The sequence below is a fragment of the Propithecus coquereli genome, unplaced genomic scaffold (genome assembly GCF_000956105.1).
Source record: "Propithecus coquereli isolate 6110/MARCELLA unplaced genomic scaffold, Pcoq_1.0 Scaffold459, whole genome shotgun sequence".
NCBI classification, from domain to species: Eukaryota; Metazoa; Chordata; class Mammalia; order Primates; family Indriidae; genus Propithecus; species Propithecus coquereli.
The window spans coordinates 1447053-1468605 of record NW_012150385.1 but is presented as its reverse complement, the minus strand read 5'-3'; the positions used below and the strand labels follow the sequence as shown (position 1 = coordinate 1468605).

At 48.7% G+C, this 21553-nt stretch overlaps 1 protein-coding gene across 1 annotated transcript in view; it reads left to right on the top strand.

Moving 5' to 3' along the window:
* Window positions 1-21267, top strand: part of NINL (ninein-like) — a 75299-nt gene extending 54032 nt beyond the window's left edge. Inside the window, exons 17-23 of the mRNA XM_012655021.1 lie at window positions 3090-3194; window positions 4628-4697; window positions 11920-12078; window positions 12771-12884; window positions 16170-16316; window positions 18016-18129; window positions 21076-21267. Of these exons, the coding sequence (XP_012510475.1) occupies window positions 3090-3194; window positions 4628-4697; window positions 11920-12078; window positions 12771-12884; window positions 16170-16316; window positions 18016-18129; window positions 21076-21267 (901 nt within the window). The remainder of the gene's footprint in view (window positions 1-3089; window positions 3195-4627; window positions 4698-11919; window positions 12079-12770; window positions 12885-16169; window positions 16317-18015; window positions 18130-21075) is intronic.
* Window positions 21268-21553: the final 286 nt, after the last annotated feature.

The following is a 21553-nucleotide window of genomic DNA, read 5'->3' as shown; positions in this document are numbered from 1 at the left end:
AGCCTAGCTCACAGCAACCTCAAACTCCTGGGCTCAAGCGATCCTCCTGCCTCAGCCTCCCAAGTAGCTGGGACTACAGGCATGCGCCACGATGCCCGGCTAATTTTTTCTGTATATATGTACTTTTAGTTGTCCAGATAATTTCTTTCTATTTTTAGTAGAGACGGGGTCTTGCTCTTGCTCAGACTGGTCTCGAACTCCTGACCTTGAGGGATCCACCTGCTTCGGCCTCCCAAAGTGCTAGAATTACAGGCATGAGCCACTGCGCCGGGCCCATACAGTGCATATTCTTTTTTGTCTGTTTTACAACGTATATTCTTTTGTGACTATACATTCACAAAACTTCTTTCTTGGTCCATCCTGTTTGTGAGAGTCGTCATATTGCTTGTGCTGTCATCCTTCATGTCCACTGCTGTGTGTGTTCTCTTGTGTGAATATATCATCATTTATCTATTTCTTCTGTTGGGCATTTGGTAGTGTCCAGGTTTTGGCTCTCTCAAATAGTATTGCAGTGAAAGTTCTTGTAGATGCCTTTTGGAACAATTATATTGGGGTGGACCTAGAAAGGGAATTGTTGGGCATAGGTGTAGTTTTCTTTTTGCTTGTCCTACTTAGAAAACATTGTCCCTGTTGAATAGATTGGTGACTTATAAAAACCTCTCAGCCATTGCTGTTAAAATATTGGCTCTTCTCACTGTTCTTTCCAATTAGATGCATGATGTTAGCTCTTTTCATGTTTTCCTCCATCTCTCACCTTCTGTTTTATATTTTCCATTTTCTGTTCTCTCTGTGTCATATTTGGGGAACGTTTTTTAATATCTCTGTGTTCCATGTCACTGTTTCTTTCTTCAGCTCTGTGTAATTTGCTGTTTAATCCATTCAGTGAGTTTTTATTTTTTTTAATTTTTTTTTTTTTTAAGAGACGGAGTCTTGATCCAGGGTGGAGTGTGGTGCACCCATCTTAGCTCATTGCAGCCTGGAACTCCTGGGCTTAAGCAATCCTCCTGCCTCAGCCTCCCAAGTAGCTAGAACTACAGGCATGTGCCCCCAAGCCCAGCTTATTTTTTTTTCTTAGCCTTGTCTGTTCAGACTGAAAGGTCTAATTTTTTTTTATTTTTTGTAGAGAAGAGGTCTCACTATGTTGCCCTGGCCTCAAGTGATCCTCTGCCTCCCCAAAATCCTGGTATTACAGGTGTGAGTCACTGCACCCAGGCTGAGCTTTTATTTTGACATTGACTTTTGTTTATTTCTAAAAATTCTATTCAGTCTTATCTGATCATTGTTGATAGTTTCTTATTCATTTTTTATTTCCATATTTTATTTATGTAAATATTTCATAGTATTTATTTTTAGTTTGTGTCAGATAATTCCAATACTTGAAGTTCCTAGAGGATCTAATTCCTGTTTTTTTGCTTCTGCTGTCTCTTCAGGAGTGGCTTTTTTCCATGTATGTTATGCCGATCTCTGTTTATGAACTCACGTTTGCTTGATGTTAATCTCTGGGAACCTTGGATGCCTTATAGGGGATGCTTTTGCAGAGAAGCGAGGGGCTGCTAATCTAGGACCACTTGAACCTCCTTCCAGGGCCCTGGCTTTTGCAGGTGTCTGCAGTGCAGCTTCTCCACCCTGCTGCTAGTGGTGCTGATGTAGGCGTTGGTCGCGCGGAGTCACTCCAGCTTTGTGTTGCATAATGCTCACAGCTTTGGTTTTAGCTTCCGGGTTTTTGTTCTGTTTGGAGGCTCTTGGAGGTTTCCATTGCTTTCTATGAGGACAGTCACTCTACAATCAGCTTCCCACAGGATCTAGTTGTTTGGCGATTGTGTAGGGGATGAGAGTGGGCACCCTTCAGCTTATCTGGGCTCCAAGCAGCTGGAAGTAGAAATCCCTGCCCTACACTCCCTCTCCCTCTCCCCCCATCCCCCATCTCTCCCTCTCCTTCCCCACACGTGCCTTACATCAATTCGTTTTTCCATGCTAGAGCCAGAGACATCGTTTCAAAACACAGATCTCATTTGTTTCACTCCCCTGCTTGAAACCCTTTGCTGCTTTTAAAATTCTAATGCTTTGTATCTCTTTATTTTTCTCTTTAGTTCCTCATGAGATAAAATGAAGTCATATGAAGGAGATACATCTGTATACTTAATATTATAAGCTTGATACATAAAGTGAACATGATGAGATTGTGTGGTTTTGAATGTTTTTAGATTTAAAAAAATGAGAAGCTAATGCCATATAGAGACCTACTGGGGGGAATAAATGTCAGCTAGACCAACCTGTATTAAGAATAAATTTTATGGGTAGCAAGTGTATGTTTTAAGCGGCCTCATTAGTGATTTTTATTGGTAAATTCGTCATCTGTCATAATTGATGGTATTAACCTAACCAGAGACTCTCTTAGAGTAGTCAGAAAACAAAGATGACCCCAGGCAGACGTAGCCCATGTAGTGGCTGCTTATTCCTGCTTTTTCCCGCTTGGGGGATTCACCTAGCATCAGGTGTCTCTCCATAAATCAATGTGGGCACTTCCCTAAGTTTCTCCTTCTAGGGCTGACCTCAGAGTATAGGATGGGTGGGACTCTCACTAAAGAGGAGAATGTATACCATGTATTTTGGCCTTCTGATTCCTTGTGTCTCTTAGCTCCATGCTGGAGTTCACTGGCAGGGGACGAATACCCTTTGCAGTACCCAAGGACTCAGGCCCAGCATTTGGCATTGGTACCCAGTATATGCATGTGTTCGGTTGGAGGTCATAAGATGCAGGAACAGGGCAGCTATAAACACAAAGTCAATGAAACCAAGGTTCTGAGAGTGTTAGTAAGTTGTCCATGGTATACCGGTTTAGAAGTTAAGAAAGCTTTGTTTTCTGTGGCTTGACTCTTGGGAGATGCAGATTGTTAACACTGGTTAGAGGCAGAGGGGGAAGGAAGAGTGCCCTGTGCCTCCTTCAGGGAAGGGGACATGGGGATGGCACGATTTCCAGGACCCCAGCTGCGGAGCCAGGCTAGTGTTGCGGAACCAGGCTTACCCTGTGCACGTGGCAGCCAGCTCTCTTCAAGTGGTCACCAGTTTTTTCTCAATTTTTCATGCAGAATCGAATTTCATAGGCTTTCTGAAGAAAACACTTTGTTGAAAAATGATCTGGGAAGCATTCAGCAAGAGCTCAAAGCTGCAGAAAGCACCAATGATGCACAGAGGTGAGGAAACAAGATGCATCTCGGCAGCTCCCATCCAGACCTTCAAGTCAGTGGGACATTTTGCTCTCTGTAGAGTTTAGAAGGAATCCGTATAGAAAGTGGGAAGTATTTGCAGATCAGCCTCGTGTTCCAAAAAACCCTAAGTAGGTGAGCCTTGTAGACTTGTGAACAGACTTGACAGGCATGGGGGGCTCCAGCCTGCTTCCATGTGTGCACGGCACCTTAACTCCCAAGCTCCTTGGCCTCAGAACGGCTCACCACAGAGGCTGCTTCCCTTGGGAATTGATACACAGGCACTTCTCACCGCACTGAAATACACCACCTGGCACTTAGGGGCTGGAAAAGGCAGTGCTTGTTTTTGCAGGGGTCAGAGGTGCTCTCCTGGCAAGTAGAACCTGTTTGGTCGTGTCCTGATAACAGTTTCAGCTCTGCTTTTCTCTGAAGTTCAGAGCTGGGGGAGGGAGATGGGCAGAGGGAGGGGCAGGGACCTGAGCACTGAGGCAGGAGAGGAGCTGGGGTGTGTGTTGGGGGAGGGGGATTTCTGCTGTGACTACCGTAGCCATATCCAAAGACAGTTTCTTTGGCCTTCCCCGCCCCACCCCCTATGACTTTCAAGGTGAGCTTAGCTCTAAAATGCTGAGTATGTTTTTCTGAGATGATAAAAGCACCGTGATGATTAAAGTATAGAAACCAGAGTAGGTAACAAGTGATTACTATTAGTTTTGACATTTAATTGTTTTCCTTTAGCAATCATTTTTTTTTCCAGAGTTTATAAACCAGAGCCCCTGGGACCACAGACCTCAGCGGGTGTAAGGCTGTCTCCATCTTTATTTATGCTGCTGGGTGTGAATAGTTACATGTTTTACAAAAGAAATATTAACATGTGTCATTGAGGAATGTCACAGAGGGTGTTTATTTTTACAGCGGGGCTGGGCGCAGTGCTGGGCTCAGGCCTATAATCCCAGTACTGTCTCTACAAACAAATAGAAATATTAGCTGGGCATGGTGGCACGTGCGTGTAGTCCCAGCCACTTGGGAAGTTGAGGCGGGAGGATCACTTGAGCCCAGGCGTTTGAAGTTGCAGTGAGCTATATGATAGCACCACTGCTCTCCAACCTGGGCGACAGAGACAGACCCTGTCTCTTTAAAAAAAAAAAAAAATACTGGCAATGTATGATCTCTCTGAAAATGCGAACAATTTCACATCCCTAGATTCTCTGTGATTTGGGATCAGGGTTGGGTCATCGTTGTCACTAGCAGCGACAGCAATAATGTAGCGGCAGGGACAGTGAGTGGCCATGGAATGCCAGGAGCAGGTGTGAGCGTCTATGATGTGGGACAGACCCAGGCTGCGGATGGTGCACGGGGTGGCGACCAGGGAACAAAAGCCCGGTTGGTCAGAAGTGACATTGTTAATTTTGCTTCTTCAACAGGAGGGAAATCGAAGTTTTAAAGAGAGACAAGGAAAAGGCCTGCTTTGACGTGGAAGAGCTCAGCAAACAGGTCAAGTATTGATACCTGGCATGGAATCAGTGCCCTTCTGCTTTCTTGTGTTATTTTGAGATAATTTCACACTTACAAAAAGGAAATAGAGAACTTTTTCCTAAAAGATTTGAGAGTGAGTTGGTGACCAGCCCTCATCAAAATGAGGAACCTAATATGTCTGTGAAGACCCCACCCCGGTCAGCTTTGCCGGTGGTCCCAGTAATGTTTAGAGTCATGTGTGGCATTTTGTCCCCTTCAGTCAGTCCTTGGTTTTTAGGACCTTGACATTTTCAAGAGCACAGCTGGTTATTTTGTAGGAAGTCCCTCCATTTCCGTTTGTCTGATGTTTCCTGGTAATTTGAGTCACGTTATGTGTTTTTGGCAGGAATAACTCATAAGTGATACTGTGTCCTTCTCATTTCACCCCATCCAGGGTCGCAATAATTTGTCCCATTGCTCATGTTAACTTTGGTCACTTGGTTGAAGATGGTGTTGGCCAGGCTTCTCCACAGTAAAGTTACTTTTCTCTTTGTAATTAATGAGTATTTTAGGGGGAGAGACTTTGATATTTGTAAATATCCTTTTGTCATCAAACTCTCACCTCTGAGTTTTACCAGCTTTTCGTTTCTTGGTGGAGTCATTTATTACTATGATGGTGACCAACTGGTGACTAATCCCACTGTTGTTTTACATTTAGTAGTTGTCAGTTTACAAGGAAGAGCTTTTTGTCCCCATTTGTTTATTGTATCATTATATTATATCATAGATTCCTCTTTTATACAATGGGGTGTGATATATTGCTATCATATTTATTTTGATGCTCACATTGTCCCAGATTTAGCCAAGGGGAGCCCCTTCAGGGTGGCTTCTGTGTCCTTTGGACAGGTCCTGATCATTCTTTGAGCACTTCTTTTCTGCTACCCCAAGATGTTCCAGGTTCATCTGATACTTTCCCTGCCCCAGCCCTGGAAGCAGCCACTTCTCCAAGGAGCTTTTGGTTACTTTCAGTATAGAAGGGTAATATTTAGAGACCAAGATCTGGGCACTAGATGTGCCCATTGCTTCTGCTGCTTTCAGGTGCTCTTAGTGGATTCAGCGAGGGAATGTGTGTGTGTGTGTGTGTGTGTGTGTGTGTGTTTATGTATGTACATGTACAATATGCATGTAGTCTCAAGTATATTCATTTATACATCTCTCTATATTGTAAACCACAAATTCAAACCCATATCTGCATTTCCCACCCAACATCACAGGGATAATTCTAGTTTTCTCTATTTCCTTATTTATAACTTATTTTTCCAACAGTGAGAGGCCTGGTTTCCATTTTCTTCAGCATATTTACTTTTTATTTGATCAGCGTTCCTTTGCCCCTTGTGTAAATGCCCTTCTTACCCTGATTGGGTGCTGACTGCCCGACACTGGTTCTCCTTTTGCCCTATACACAAAGGCCTTCTGTGCTTGGTCCCACTTATTGCCTTTTGGACTGGATTTTTAAAAAAGAGGCATGCAAGCTGGCATTTGTCATCCTTATTTATTTATTTATTTATATTTTTTGAGACAGAGTCTTGCTCTGTTGCCTGGGCTAGAGTGCTGTGGCGTCAGCCTAGCTCACAGCAACCTCAAACTCCTGGGCTCAAGCAATCCTCCTGCCTCAGCCTCCCGAGTAGCTGGGACTACAGGCATGCGCCACCATGCCCGGCTAATTTATATATATATATTTTTAGTTGTCCAGATCATTTCTTTCTATTTTTTAGTAGAGACGGGGTCTCACTCTTGCTCAGGCTGATCTCAAACTCCTGACCTTGAGCGATCCACCCGCGTCGGCCTCCCAGAGTGCTAGGATTACAGGCGTGAGCCACCACGCCTGGCCTATGTTTATTATTTTTTAATTGAAATTTTTATCGATAATTATAGACTCATATCTAATTGTAAGACTTTGCTCAGTTTCCCATATTGGTGACATTCTCCAAACTATAGTATCGTATCTATATTAGTCTTCTCGGATTGCCATAACAAGGTACCAAAGACGGGGGAGCTTAAACAACAGAAATCTGTCTTCTCACAGTTCTGGAGATGAAGTCCAAGAATGAGGTGCCAGCAGGGTTGGTTTCTTCTGGGGCCTCCCTTTTGACTTGTAAGTGACCACTTCTCCATGTGTATTCGCATGGTCACCTGGTGTGCATGTCTGTTGTCCTAATCTCTTCTTATTAGGACACTAGTCAGATTGGACCAGGGCCCACTGATGCGGCCTCATTTTACCTTAATTACCATTTTAAAGGCCCTCCCTCCAAACACACTCACATCCTGAGATACTGGCGTTTAGGACTTGAACATATGAATTTTGCGGGGGACACAATTCAACCCATAACAAGTATCACAACCAATATATTAACATTGATACAACCTGTGGATTATTCTTAGATTTCCCCAGTTTTACTTGTATATTCATTTGTGTGTATGTGTGTATGTGTGTATATGTATATATGGGTGGGGTGTGTGTGTTGTGTGTGTGGTGTGTGTAAGTACAGGTGGTATGTGTGTATGTATGGGTGGTGTGTGTGTGGGGGGGTGTGGTGTGTGTATGGTGGGGTGTGTGTGTGGTGTGTGTAAGTACAAGTGGTGTGTGTGTATGTATGGGTGGTGTGTAGGGGGGATGTGTGTGGTGTGTGTATACAGGGTGTGAGTGTGTGAGTTGGATTCTATACAGTTTTATCATCTGTGTAAGTTCACGTATCCACGCAGTGGAGATACTACTTCCAACATTGCAAGGCTCCCTCGTGCTGCTCTTTTGTAACCACACCAACCTTCTTCTGCCCACCCAAACCCAGCCATTAACCCCTGACAACCACTGATCTGTCCTCCATTTCTAAAATTTTGTCATTTCAAAATATTAGATAACTGGAGTGGTACAGAATGTGACCTTTAGGATTGACTTTTTTCACACATCATAATTCCCTAGAATGTCATCCAAATGTCCGGTGTATCGATAGTTCCTTTTTATTGCTGAGTGCTCCACAGTACGGACATAGCACAGTTTGTTTTAGCAGAGTGGCTGTGACGTTTTATGTTCCCCCCAGCAGCATATGCGTCATCCAGTTTCTCTGGTCCTTGCCAGCGTTTGGCGTTTGCGCTCTTTTCCACTGTAGGTGTTCCCACAGGTGTGCGCGGAGACAGGCAGGCTAGAGGGGGCAGCAGTTGGGTCTTTCCCTTCTGCCATGTTGGTTACACCCTGGGGAAGTCATTTTTCTTGAGGGCAGGAGGACAGAATGCTCTGGGTTTACTTCAGAATGGTTAGTATCTTAGTCTGCTTGGGCTGCCATACAAAACACCACAGACTGGGTGGCGTAAGCAGCAGCAATTTATTTCTCACAGTTCTGGAGGCTGGTTTGGTTCCTGGCCTGCCGCCTCCTCACTGTGTCCTCACATGGCAGGGAGCGCTCTCTCCCTCTTATGAGGGCAGCAGTCCTGTTGCATTAGGACCCCACCTTTGTGACCTCATTTAACCCTAATTCTCTCCGAAAATTCTCTGATGAACCTAAGAGTTGTTCATACTCATTTTGTTCAGCTTCTTTCTTTTAGGAAGATGGGAGTGATGAATTCCATGCTCTTTATATGTCACACCCGAAACCGGAAGTAGAAATTTGTTTTTGAGTTTCTGTACATTGTTAGCATATAGAAATACAATTGATTTTTGTATGTTGATCTTGCATCCTGCGATGTTGCTCAACTCAGTCATTAGTTCTAGCAGCTTTTTTATCACTTGTGTGTCTCAAACCTCTGTTCCACCCTTGAGATAAGTCCCTACGAGTCTCCTCCCCTGGCACCTCCTCTTCCCATGTGGCTGAGGAAGGTGGTTTTTGCTGCGGAAACTGCAGCAGACACCAGCACGCGGGTGGCTTGTCTGGCTCTAGCATTGTTGTTCGTTTCCGTGGTGAGTGTGTGGGAGCTGTACTTGGGCCTCTTCCATTAGGAGGATGTGCCATGGGCCGGGCGTGGTGGCTCACGCCTGTAATCCTAGCACTCTGGGAGGCTGAGGCAGGAGAATTCCTTTAGGTCAGGAGTTTACGACCAGCCTGAGCAAGAGCAAGACTCCGTCTCTACCAAAAATAGAAAAAATTAGCATAAACCTACCACTTGATTGCGCTTGGGGAGGCTATGGTTTGCGCTTCACAGGGGCACAGCTTAGACGGCCTGGGGAACACCGTGCAGCTGGGGTGACCTGAGTGGCCAGGGCTGGAATCATCTGGGGAGCTCCTTCCACACACGACTGTTGTTCCACGTGTCTGTGGGCCTCTCCCCTGTGGGCTGGGCTACTGGGGGGTGTGTCATGAGGGGGGCATTGGGGAGTGAGTATTCCGGAGGGCCAAGTGAAAGGGCTCTGACCCCTCCTTGGAAGTTGCTCCGTGTGGCACTGAGTCCCTGGCGCCCCAGGGAGGCTCCTTTGATGGGCAAGTGTCCAGGTCACGGTGCGGAAGAGGCTGTGGGCTGGAAGATGCTGTCGGGGGTGTCTTTGGACACTACAGTCTGCTGCAGTGTCCTTTAGTCTTTCCATCTGGAACTGCTGTTTCTGCCCCGATAATGCTGCCTTTCAGACAAGACCAGACAGTTGTCTCATGGGCCAGTGGACATTCTGGATTTGTCCAGCTGTTTCCTAGAGTGGGGATCAGTCTGGTCCTGTGTCACTTGTTTGTCTTATAAACCATCATGCCTAAAGGTTTGGTTAGATTTAGGAAAAACATTTGAGACAAATATCCATTTGTTTTAACACATACCCAGAAGATGGCTGCTAACATCTTATATTGGCTTCTGTGACAAAAGCCAGATGAATGAAAGTTAGAAATCAAAGAGGTGATCAACATGACACCACCAGAGGCAGGTGGCATGAGTGCCTCCTGATGCAAGGCCCTGAGGAGTCACAGCATCGTCTATGCAGTGTCTGGCCAGGAACACGTCACCTGGCTTGTAAGGAAGCAACAGACAAGTCCACCGTGATCTATTAAAATAGGGGAGAGGGGAACTGTAATTGTTAGAAATATCACAGTTGGCTGGGCATGGCGACTCACACTGGTAGTCCCAGCTATTTGGGAGGCTGAGCGGGGGGATTGCTGGAGCCCAGAAGTCGCACGTTGCAGTGAGCTGTGATCGCATCATTGCACTCCAGTCCGGGCAACAGAACGAGACCCTGTCTCTTAAAAGATAAATAATGTCAAAGTCATAAAAGGCAAAAGGCTGTGGAAACATTCCAAATTGTAGTAGGCTAAACCAACATGACAAAGACACCACCTGATCCTCTGCTGGGGAGGGGGCTCTAAAGGACATTGTCGGGCAAGTTGACAAAGCTGGAACATGGGGACGTCAGGACCACCATCCTGCAGAGTAGCTGCACAGCAGCCGTGGGGCGAGCACTCCTGTCCACAGGAGGCCCGTGGCAGGGCTGTGCTGGCGAGAAGGCATTCTGTGTGTGCACGTGCGTGTGTACACAGAGTACAGACGGCAAAGCTGGAGGGTGCTGTTGCTATGAGTCTGGCTGGAGGATGTGTGGGCTTCCCTTGCAATGTTCTCTTCCTGCAACTGTCTGTAAGCTTGAAATTTTTTCCAAACTAATAGTTTAAATTTTAAAGGTGCATAGAAGAAAATCAACTAGTGTGCTTATCTCAGGAGTTGAGGTAGATTCCATTCTATTAATGAAATCAAAGTTGTCCTCAGAGGACAAGATGAATATGTATTGATATTGAAAAACAATTTTAAAATGTGTATATATATACCATGGAGTACTATTCAGCTGTAAGAAACAATGGTGATGTAGCACCTCTTGTATTCTCCTGGATAGAGCTGGAGCACATTCTACTAAATGGGGTATCCCAAGAATGGAAAAACAAGCACCACGTGTACTCACCATCACATTGGTTTCACTGATCAACACTTAAGGGCACATATAAGAATAACATTTATTGGATGTTGGGCAGGGGGGAGTGGGGAGAGGGGAGGAGGGGACGGGTATACGCATACACAAAGAGTGCGATGCGCACCGTCTGGGGGATGCACACGCTTGAAGCTCTAACTGGGGGTGGGGCAAGGGCAACATAACCTAAACATTTGTAGCCCCATAATATGCAAAAATAAAAAAAAAATTTTAATTTTCACAATAAAGTGTAATAAACACATGTAAATAAACAAGTGTAATAAACAAGCTCTATGCCAGGTGTGACTGCCATGAGCTTATGGCATGTGGAAGCTTCTCTTACCCTCGTTCCTGCAGTTCTAGGGAAGGATGAGGCGATGGTTAACTTACAGAGAGGACTACGAGAAAGCATCCTGAGAAGAACGTGTACACTTGCTAACCTCACGTGAACCCAGATTGAAACCACTTCAGGGTTCCGTTATGTGCTTAGTAAACCTGCAGAAGTCAAACGTTGGTAGCCTCATCCTGAGGGCAGGCGCTGCGTGTGCATTGCCAACAGTGCTGAGTGGCTCTGCGGACGTTGCTCGGAAAAGCCCCAGGAGCTGCTGGAACCCTCTGCCCCGAAAACTGCTGTGGGAAGAAGCAAATAGGCAAAAATGTGGTTTGTGTGAGAATACTCATGATGAATAATAGAAAACAGCTAGAATTTCCATGGTGAGAGAGCGTAGGCCCAGCTCTCCCGCTGCTGCTTCCCTGCTTAGGGCCTTCGCTGGTTCATGCGGCCAGTGCTTGCTGGGAGTCACAGCTGGGCAGTGGCTGTGGAGAAGAAGCAAAATACACAATTCAATGAACACACACACCCTGCGGAGAGCTACATTCGTATGTTCAATGACAAAGATCAGAGGAGATTTTGAAGAGATTTATATATGTCAAGTTTAATTAGGTTGTTTATTTCCTCAAAATTGCTTAAAATATATTAGAAATAACCATGAGGGAAATGAGAAAAATGTGAAAGGTCTTCAGAACAGTGGTTCAGATGGTCACAGCACATGACCACGTCTGGCGGCCTCGCTGTGTCTTTTTCTCGTAGGGAACAGAGCAGAGATTCTGTCCTCAACATGCCTTGCATTTGGGGCCAGATCATCCTCTGTGTTGTAAGATGCCAGTCGCTTCCCCTCCCCCAGTTGTGACAGTCAGAAATGTGTGGAGACATTACCAGATGTCCCCTGGGGAGCATGCCATCCCTGGTTGAGAGCCATCAGAATGATCCAAATTGAGCTGCTGGGTTAAAAAGATTTTTTTTTTTTAAATCTGTGTTTTAACCTTTTTTTGCTCTAGAGTCAGAAATACAGGGATCAGTTGTCCCAGCTCAACCACAGTGTCCTTCAGCTGGGAGAGGAGGCTTCCACCCACCAGGCCCAAAATGAGGAGAATCGCATCACCATCCAGCTGTTAACACAGAGCCTGGAGGAGGCAGGGCGCCGGGGAGAGCAGCAGGCGAGTGAGGGGGCCGGGCTGGGGAGGCAGCTGCAGACAGGTTAGGACAAGCCCTAGGAGCCTAGAGGGAGGCGTCACCCAGCAGTAGGGTGAGGGACTTCCCAAGCAAGCCCTGGAGAAATAAGTGGACTGAGTGGCATCTGCAAATCCACAGTATCCAGAAAAAGGAGCAGAACGGCTTCAAATGCTGGTGACAGAAGAGTAAATTGGTACAGCCTTCCTGGAGGGCGAGAACTGTAAGAATGTCCCTATGTGTTGACTTCTTAATTCTGCTTATGGAAGTTGTATCTCAAGAGCATTGAGGAAAGATTTAGCTGGAGTATTTTTGTTGCCGTGCTATTTATAATAGCAAAACAGAATTGGAATCAGCTCAAGTCATCAACAGTAGGCGAATGAGTTAGTAAATCATGGTGCAGCCACTGAAACCTGTTTTCAAATCGTATTTAATGTCATGGGAACTGCTCAAGCTATAATAAGGAAGAAAGCGTATCGTCTCGATAGAAGTGCGTACGTGTAGAAGATGGGTGAAAGAATTACAGCAGAATGTCGGGGTGGGTCTTGGCTGGCGGGGTCCTAGGGATTTAAATTTTGTAATTTTTTCTTTTCTGTAATTTTCTGAAGTTTCTGCATCAATCACAAATCAGACTGCTAAGATATTTCTTGTACTTGTGAACTTGATTTTTTAAAAACAGAGTGACCAAATCCAAAAACTTGAAGTTGAACTCGAACGCTTGAATCAAGAATGTCAGAGCCTGAGACTGTCCCAGTCAGAGCTGACAAAGACCCTTGAAGAAAGTCAAGACCAGGTGGGTGCGAGTGGTGGCTGGAGGTGCTGGTTCCAGTCCCAGCCTGGGAGCAGTGTCACTGTGATGCCAACAGAGCACTGCCAGGCCTAGTGCAGCACAGAGAGGTTGTTGATGCAGCCTGAGGTTACACAGCTAGTCAGGCACTTACCAGGCCCAGGACCAAAGTTGCCCTAGCCCGTGGTTGGTTTGGTCTTGAGCAAGTCATGTAAAGAGTTGTGGCTCACTTTACTCACGAAGGAAAGGGGGCAGTAACCATGCCTTGGGGTGAGCTCTCTACAGATGGAGGGGCTAAAGGAATATGTCGCGGTGGCATCTGAGGGTTGGTGGTGTCTGGCTCACAAGCTTTGTGCCCCACCTCCCACGCGCACATACTCACATGCATGCTGTGACACCATGGAATCTGTTGGCTCCGAGGGTGAAAAGCCTCGGGAGGTGCAAACACAGGGAGGCTGTGGCAGGGAGCTTGCAGTCTGGGACAGACAGACGTGTGCAGGGCGAGCCCCACAGGGACCTGGGGGGCGGGAGGGACAGTTCTTCCCAGGGGATGTTCATAGGAGGGAGGGGCTCAAGGGGGAAGAGAGGAACAGGTGTGTGACAGCCAGAGGTGCCCTGAGGGCTGAGGGCCCAGTGTAGACATGGGTATGGGGTATACCTGGGAGTCCCAGGGCTGCAGGAGGAAAGAGGGGCCTTCTGATGTGCTCTTGGGGTTCTTGTGGACTCTTAGCCCTGCCGCTGCAGCAGTTTCCCAGAGGTGCCTCTGCATGTTTGGGGTGCTCTTCCTCTTAAGTTTAAAAGGAACCTTGAAAGCTTCCTGGGCCAGTCTGAGTCCTTCAAGGCTCAGGAGTAAGAGCCCGCTGAGAAAGCCAGCGCTTACTCGGCACCTGCTGGTGGGGGGCAATGCCAAGGCCGCCAGAGCGGGCTCCACGCCCGCTGGGGTCCGGAAGGTCCCTTGCGTAAGTCTGACCTGCAGCCATGTAAGCTGGTGTCCCCTTCTTCCTCATGATTTAGAGGAAGACCCCCCCCCGCCTAAAGCACGTGGCTGCAAGTCAGCATAAGGGAAGCGGGGGACACAGGATAGTGTAGAAAAGGCAGACAGGGCTCCCTGCGGGGGCGAGGAGAGGGTGGGTCAGATGCAGGAAGCCAGGTGGTCACTGTCATGCTGTTGGGTGGTTCAGAAGAGGAAGGCTCTGGGAGGCCGCAGAACAGAGCAGGGGACAAGCCAGGGAGCAAGCACAGTGCTGCCACGTCACAGCCCGTGGGGACCCCCGTCCTGGTTCTGTATGACAACATAACAAGCCACCCCTAAGTCTAGTGGCCCTTCTGTCATCATCCTTCAGGATCTGTGGGCTGGCTGGGCTCAGCCGGGCCCTTCCCACCTGGGGCCTGCCTTGGGCAGCTGCAGGCTTGGCTGGGCTGACGTCCAAGGCAGCTCTGTCTCACTGGGCTGTGGTGCTGGCTGGTGACTCCGAGCCCAGTGGACAGGAGCCCCCACGTGGCCTCTCTGCAGCATGGGGTGCTCGGAGCCCAGCAGTGAGGCCACAAGAGATGCAGGCGGAAGCTGCAGGGTCTCTCAGGGCCTTACCCGGGAATTCCACGACACCTACCCACCACATTAGGCTGAGCCACCTGGAATGGAATGAAAAGGCCTGGGATGGCATTCTGTTCAGCAGATGTTTATGGACCACTCACCACAGGAGAGACCCCACTCGGGGCCAGACCCTGGCCTCGCCATGGAGGCCTTCGTCGGCGGGGTTCAGGCCGTGGCGCTGGCACGGTCAGAGAGAGAGTGAGCATCAGAGCAGGCAGGGTGGAGGGCAGCAGTCTCTCTGGGTGGCCAGGTGCTCTTGAGACCTGGGAGGGGTGAAGGCCAGAATGACTCTATGAAATGAGAAAACCGGGGGGAGGCTGTGTGGGGGACATGCAATTTAGAACTGGTTCTTCCCTCTCTTTCCGTCTCAAATGATAAGCTGCCCTCCAGGGCCTGGAGACCTAGTGTGCAGGTGTGTCTCTCTGGAGCGACCCCGACCATAAACAAAGGTGAGCTTCACAGTGACAGTGGTGATAGTGCGGCCTCCTGAGTCATCCACACAGTGACTGCAGAGGGGCAGCTAGGCTGGACGGAGGCTGGGGCTGCGGGTCATGTCCCGGCCCTCACAGGCTGCAGTGACTCGCGCTTTCCTTGGGTGGCAGTAGCTGGCGCTTTCCCTTTCTCTTGACCATGTGGTCACATCACACCTGCCTCAAATGTGACCCTCAGTGGAGCCGTGACTCCCATTCCGGTCTGTGGGGTCTCACAGGTAAGGGGTGGCATGGCCACTTCTTTTAGGGTGCCAAGAAAATCCTGTGTAGTCTAGATGAATCCTCCAGAGTCAAATTGATTTAAACCGTGTTTACATCTGACCTCCAGTTGCTAATAAAAGGAGTTAGCTAAGTTATACATAGTTGAGTAATAATAACCAATCATAACTTCAGCAGATTCTGTGTCATCCTATAGGGTTGGGAACCAGGTACTGCAGTTAATTCCACACCTGACCCCAACTTCCTTCAACATTCCCTGTGTTTAGTTAGGATCTGTGACCCCGGGCTGTAGCTGTGTCTCAGTATAAACTCTCCACTTAAACGAAAATTACCATGTCTGGCTTACGTGGGTTATTGTTTTGAAATAACTAGGCTCTAGGCCAGGCACGGTGGCTCACACCTGAGGATTGCTTGAGCCCAGGGGTTTGAGACCAGCCTCAGCAAGAGTGAGACTCTGTTTCTACAAAAAATTTAAAAATTAGCTGGACATGGTGTCTCATGCCTGTAGTCCCAGCTACTTGGGAGGTTGAGGCAGGAGGATCGCTGGAGCCCAGGAGTTGGAGGCTTCAGCAGTGAGCTATGATGATGCCACTGCACTCTAGCCCACCAACAGAGCCAGACCCTGCCTCAAAAAAGGTTAGGCTCTAGCAAAGGATGCCAAAAAGTCACGGTGGATGCCGCAGAACCTGATCCTCCCATGGATCCAGTGGGGTGACGGACACAAGTTTTCCTGACTCTAATTGTGTAGAAGCTCTGGCTAAATGGGAGTTTGGCTGTCAGAATTCCAAATAAATGGACTCTGTGAATTTCTGGGTGTTGCTGCATTCTCAGGGACCACACAGAAGGGAGCGTGCCTGCTTTGCCCCTCCAGATGTGGGTGTCCTTGAACACAGAGAATAACACACCAGCACCTTTGCTGCTGTGTCTGCCAGTGGCCCCGTGGCTCTCAGCAGTCACACCAGAACTGTAGTCGCTTCTCCCATGTAGTTGCAGGGAGCCCAGCTGAGGCTGAAGCTGGCCCAGTCCCAGCACTCTCAGGAGGTCCAGCAGCTACAGGAGCAGATGGGCCGGCTGGTGCCTCGAGACGATGTGGCTAAGCTGCAGCACCTGCTCAGCCTCCAGCGAACACAGCAGGTGAGTGGGGGCCGGCTGGGGTGTGAGGGGAGGGCAAGATTGGATCCCTGGTCCTCAACCAAAAGCTGCCTGAGTGTGAAGCCCAAGGCCGTGGGGAGGGCAGCCCAGAAGCCACCTCCAGCTACTTGAGGTCTAGTCATGTGGAAGCTACAGGGTCCCGATCCTCACTGTGACAATAAGGAACTCCAACAGGTGTCGAGGTTGGATCAGGGAGAGGGAGGGTGGTGGGGAGCCAGGTGACCCTGAAAGTCCCTCTAGCCTGGGGCTGCAGGTCCTTCCAGACACGTCTGTCTTCAGGGCTGCCCAGGTCAGCCGCTAGGCCTGTGTGTCTGTTGGCTGCTCTGAGACCACACGGCTAGACATTAGGGGCCATACACTCAAGCTGCTTATAGCCTTTAAAGGTGGTGATGGTAAGGAAGTTGCCAGGAGCTGTGAGACCACATGCCCTGTCCCAGGGGCGGCTGCTCCCAGCCCCTGCCTGCGTGGCACTGTGGGAGCTCAGGCCAGAGGATGCCAATGCTGATTTCAAAGAAAAGCCAGAAACTGGATTTTTATGTGAGTGCTCCCAATTTTCAAATGATCCATCTACTTTTAAAGGATTCTGAAACCATTATGCAGACTGAAAAAAATCTACCCACAGGCACATACGTATGGCTCACAAGCAGCCTCTCCTGCAGTGGGTTATTTATTGGGTGCACACTGATGTAGGTATCAGAGAAATGAACACACAGGGCAAAAACCTGAGCCGTCGTGGAGCTTACATTCTAGTGGTATTGGGGAGACAAAGAAACGGAAAATAAAACGGGAGTCGTGGTGAACAGTGCTGTGGACAGGGAGGCCATGCAGTTTAAACAGGTGAGCAGAGAACGCCTCACCGGGCGGCCCTTGAGCTTGGAGGAGGAGAGGGAGCAGGCCGCCCGGCGACCTGGGCAGTCTGCAGGAGCAGCGGTGCAGAGGCCCTGACGCAGGTGAGTACTGGGCACAGTTAAGGACAGGAAGGAACGGAGGGAGGGAGAAGAGGGTAGTGGCACAGACTTGTGGAGCCGGGCAATGTGCTGCGGCTGTGACGGCATCTGGAGATGCAGAGTGCTGCCTGAATGGTCCCTGGCACGTGTGTATCCTGCGTGAGTGTTTAATTCAAAAGGCTGAGAAAACAGCTCACTCCTGAAATTCTCTACATAGTTCATAGTTCATGGGGGACAGACTGTAGGGGAGATTAGGAGCCAGGGGCAGGGGATGCCTTCGTGGAAGGAATTGGAGCATGGCTTGAAAGGTGGGTACAATTTGATGTTTGCAAAGCATAAATCCTAACGAAGGATACCCTTACATTATGCAAAACTGTTAAGCTAAAGTTAAGCAATGATACATTATTGACAAAACAAAGAAACTCAATCAGAATTCCTCTAGAAATACACAGTAACACATCTAGAGAAAGTCCTTTTGTGGTCATTTATGATTAAAATCCTAGGACTTGTTCTTTGAGGACACATCAGTCGGCTGATTCTCCCTGAACAAAGAGAAGCGATAGCGTCATGACCTGTGCCGGCCGTTTTTAACTATTGCTTTGTACAGATGAAAGGTTACCTACGGTCACATTCAGATGTGTACATTTTAGCTCATTTCCATGTTACAGTAAATAAGACTTGAGAGGATTCTTTTTAAAATGTAAAATACTGTCTGTTACCTTCTTTTGTGGCAGGAAGAACATGAAAAACAGCTGAAAGCCACAGAGGAGCGGGTGGGCGAGGCGGAGATGATGCTGAAGCACATGGAGATGCTCCTCCAAGAGAAGGCGGAGGAGCTGAAGGGACAGGTGAGCGGCGGGCGGCCGTGACGTCCGTGTCGGCAGCCTCTCTCTGAGCATTTGCCTGTTCGGGTGGGCAGTTGCTGGTGCAGGGGGAGGCTGTCTTGTCACAGAACTCCAGGGAACCCATGTTCATTTGCAACCACTGAACCTGGGGCTCTGTCTAAACTTCATTTGAGAATGTGCAAATATATTTCAGAAGATGAACACTTAAAAGTAACCAATAGAAGACTGATTTTTCCAAGTACGTATCCTCCATTGTAGTTGTGCTTTGCATGTATTTTCCTTTGGGAATGGTTTAAGGTCTATTTTGAGGGGTGTTCACATAGTTTCAGAAAGGGCATTCATTCATTCATTTGCTTGTTAGTCATTCAGCAGATGTCCCCGAGCACCTGCCGTGTGGTGAGGCCTCGCTCCAGGTAGACCCTGAGATGAGCAGATCGTGATAAACTCTGAACAAGGGAGAATGGAAGGGGAGGGCATTGCAGGGGTGGTCGAGACCACTGCGAAGAGCTGGCATGGGGCAGACTTTGGATGACTAGCATGGGAAGGTCTAGCTGTGTCCCCAGCAGAGGCCAAGTGTCATTTTGGAAGGCTCACTGGGGTGGGGAATGCACACACCTCCAGGTGTGCGGGGGAACCTGAGGAGGAGAAGCCACATTCCAGGCACAGCGATAGCGCAGGCCAGAGTCCTCAGATGCCATTAAGGAGGTGACTGTGGCTGGTGTGAATTGATAGGGTACGGGCAGGCAGGGCCCATCGTCATGTCCTGTAGGCCAAGGTCAGGGGTTTGGGTTTTTACTTAAGTGCAGTTAGAAGCCATTGGAAGATTTTAAGTAAGAGCATGATATGATCTACATTTAAAAAAAAAAATCACACTGGTGAAGAAAAAAATTGGGGTTGCTACTAGGAGCAAAAAAAAAAAAAAAAAGGTAGCTGTAGCTGCTCTGATCTGTAAAAGCTTATGGCCTAAATGGGTAAGAACTGATGCGGAGCACCCGGAGCGGGGACAGCATGGGGCAGTGTCAGTAGTAGAGGCAGGGGCACAGGCCGGCAGGAGCCAGGTTGGGGGTGAGGACGGCACACAGAAGAGGCCTGGCCACACACCAGCGGCTCCAGAAGACATTCAGTGCTAGACGGAATTAAGAGAAATGTGAAATCTGGGGCAATGGTTTTATCCCACAGTAACCCAGCATGGTTTGATTTATCTGAGGGACCCGGAGCTGGGCCCGAACAGGAGAGACGTTTGTGGAAGGAGAGGTGTGCCCCTCCTGCCCAGCCCCCTCCACAGCCCTCTTGCTGTCCCAGCTGTCGGGGACTCTGATGACCCACCCTCACAGTCACTCCTGGGCACACATCCTGTTTGTCCCTCTCGCCTGGCAGCACCTCCATTCTGGTTAAATCCTGTGGCTCCTGCATGCCTGCCCTGGGCATGGGGCTCAGGCCTGTCCTGCAGCCTCTGCAGGGGCCCTTCCCCTGCCTCCCCCCTGTGACCCGCCAGCTCCTCTGAACTCTTCTTGCTGTGAATTTGCTGCTGGTTTCGCTGGAAAACCAGAAGCGCCCAAAGAAAACCTGCAGTGCCCGCTCCGCATTAACTACCTCCTGCCCCCTGCACACCCCCCCACAGCCCCTCCTGGCTTTAGCAGCTCTCTGTTCTCTGCACAGAAGTACCCTTCAAAGGGCTGTCTGTACGGCCTCACCTGCTAGCCCTCCTGTTCTCCTGGCCGTTGGCTCAGGTCCAAAACCTTGGGGTCAGGGCCGACTACCCCCCACCCCATATCTATATCTAATCCATGGTCCCACCTTCAAAGTGGACAAACCCAGCCACTTCTCACCACCCTGTCTGGATGCTACCTGGCTTCCTTGTTTCCTCCTTTAATCTAGTCTCAGCACAGGGGCAATAGTGATCCTTTTAAAATGTGACTGAGGTCCTGTCCCTCCTCTGCCCAGAAACACTCCGTGTTCTCACGTCCCTCAGTAGGTGGCAGGGTTTTTACAATGTCCTCTGAAGTTCTGTCGGATCTCCCCTTGGCCCCCTGCCTCAAAGCCCTGACTCCTCTTTCTGCCTCCCCCTCAGCCATGGTTTCCAGCCACAGTGGCGTCCTGGCAGCTGCTCAGTTACCCTGAGCATGTACCAGCCACAGGGCCTTTGCGCTTGCTCTTCTCTCCGCCGGCAATGTTCACGCCCTGACAGCCTTGTGGCTTACTCCCTTTCTTAATTCACATCTCTGTTCAGATGTCCTCACAGTGGCTCTCTCTGCTCACCAGGTCAAAATGGGCACCCCCCCCAGCTCTATCCCCTGCTGGGTTTTCTTAGCACCCTTGTACGTGTTTTTCATCTACCTCTTACTATTTAAGTCTGCATGCTGTGAGAGCAGGGCTGTTGCCAGGGCAGGGGGCGCACGTGGGGGTGCTCGGTAGCTACTTGGCAAGTGAGTGAATGCGGCATGGACCTACGAAGCCCAGTGTGGGGCCCTAAGGCAAGGGCTGGTGACCGCAGTGGCCTCACGTTCCCACTGCTGAAGCCTGTGTGGCCGGGCTGTTGTGTGCATGGCGACTGGCTCGCGTCCCCAGCTGCGAGGGTGGATACAGTATGTCCTGGGTGACATCATGGTCAGCAGAGCACACTGAGAGGAACCAGACACTTTCCATACTCTTGACGATTCCGTTACTTACATTGCACTGAATAACAGGGCCTTTTGAGGACTTGATTTTGGTCTTAAGTCTTCATTTCATGGCACAAAACTGCCTTGAATTTTCTCTACCATAGTTCAGCAAATTCTCAATTTCATCCCTCATGCCAGGATAACATAAATTTGTCATTTTATGACAGTATTTGTGTCAGATCTGTAAGAATCCAAAACGATTGTTTGACCTAATGTGGATAAGGGCAGGTTGGTCTGCAGCGTTTTTGTACCACATTCACAGTGAAGTGTGGCTTCCTCCCCTCTCCAGTTTGAAAAGAACACAAAGTCCAACCTGTTGCTCAAGGAGCTCTACGTGGAAAATGCTCACCTGGTGAAGGCGCTTCAGGTCACTGAAGAGAAGCAACGAGGTGCTGAGAAAAAAAGCCGCATCTTGGAAGAAAAAGTCCAAGCTCTCAACAAACTCATCAGTAAGATTGCTCCTGCAGCCATGTCTGTGTAGAGACAGCCTGCTTTCCTAGGAGCACCCTTGGCCACGTGGGGATTGTGATTCTTTGTTCACCCCACGAACATTTAATGAATAGCTACTATGTGCCAGATGCTGGGGAAATATACATGTTGCAAAAGACTACATTTTTATTGGCAGTCCTGAAAAATTTCCCGTTGGAAAATTCTCAATTTTTCTACTCACTGGTGAGACAGATTATGGGTTCTCTCAGCAAAGAGCAGCTAAAAATGCAAAATCGGGCTCTGTACAGTTTTGCCATTCTGTGTTCAGGGCTTACATC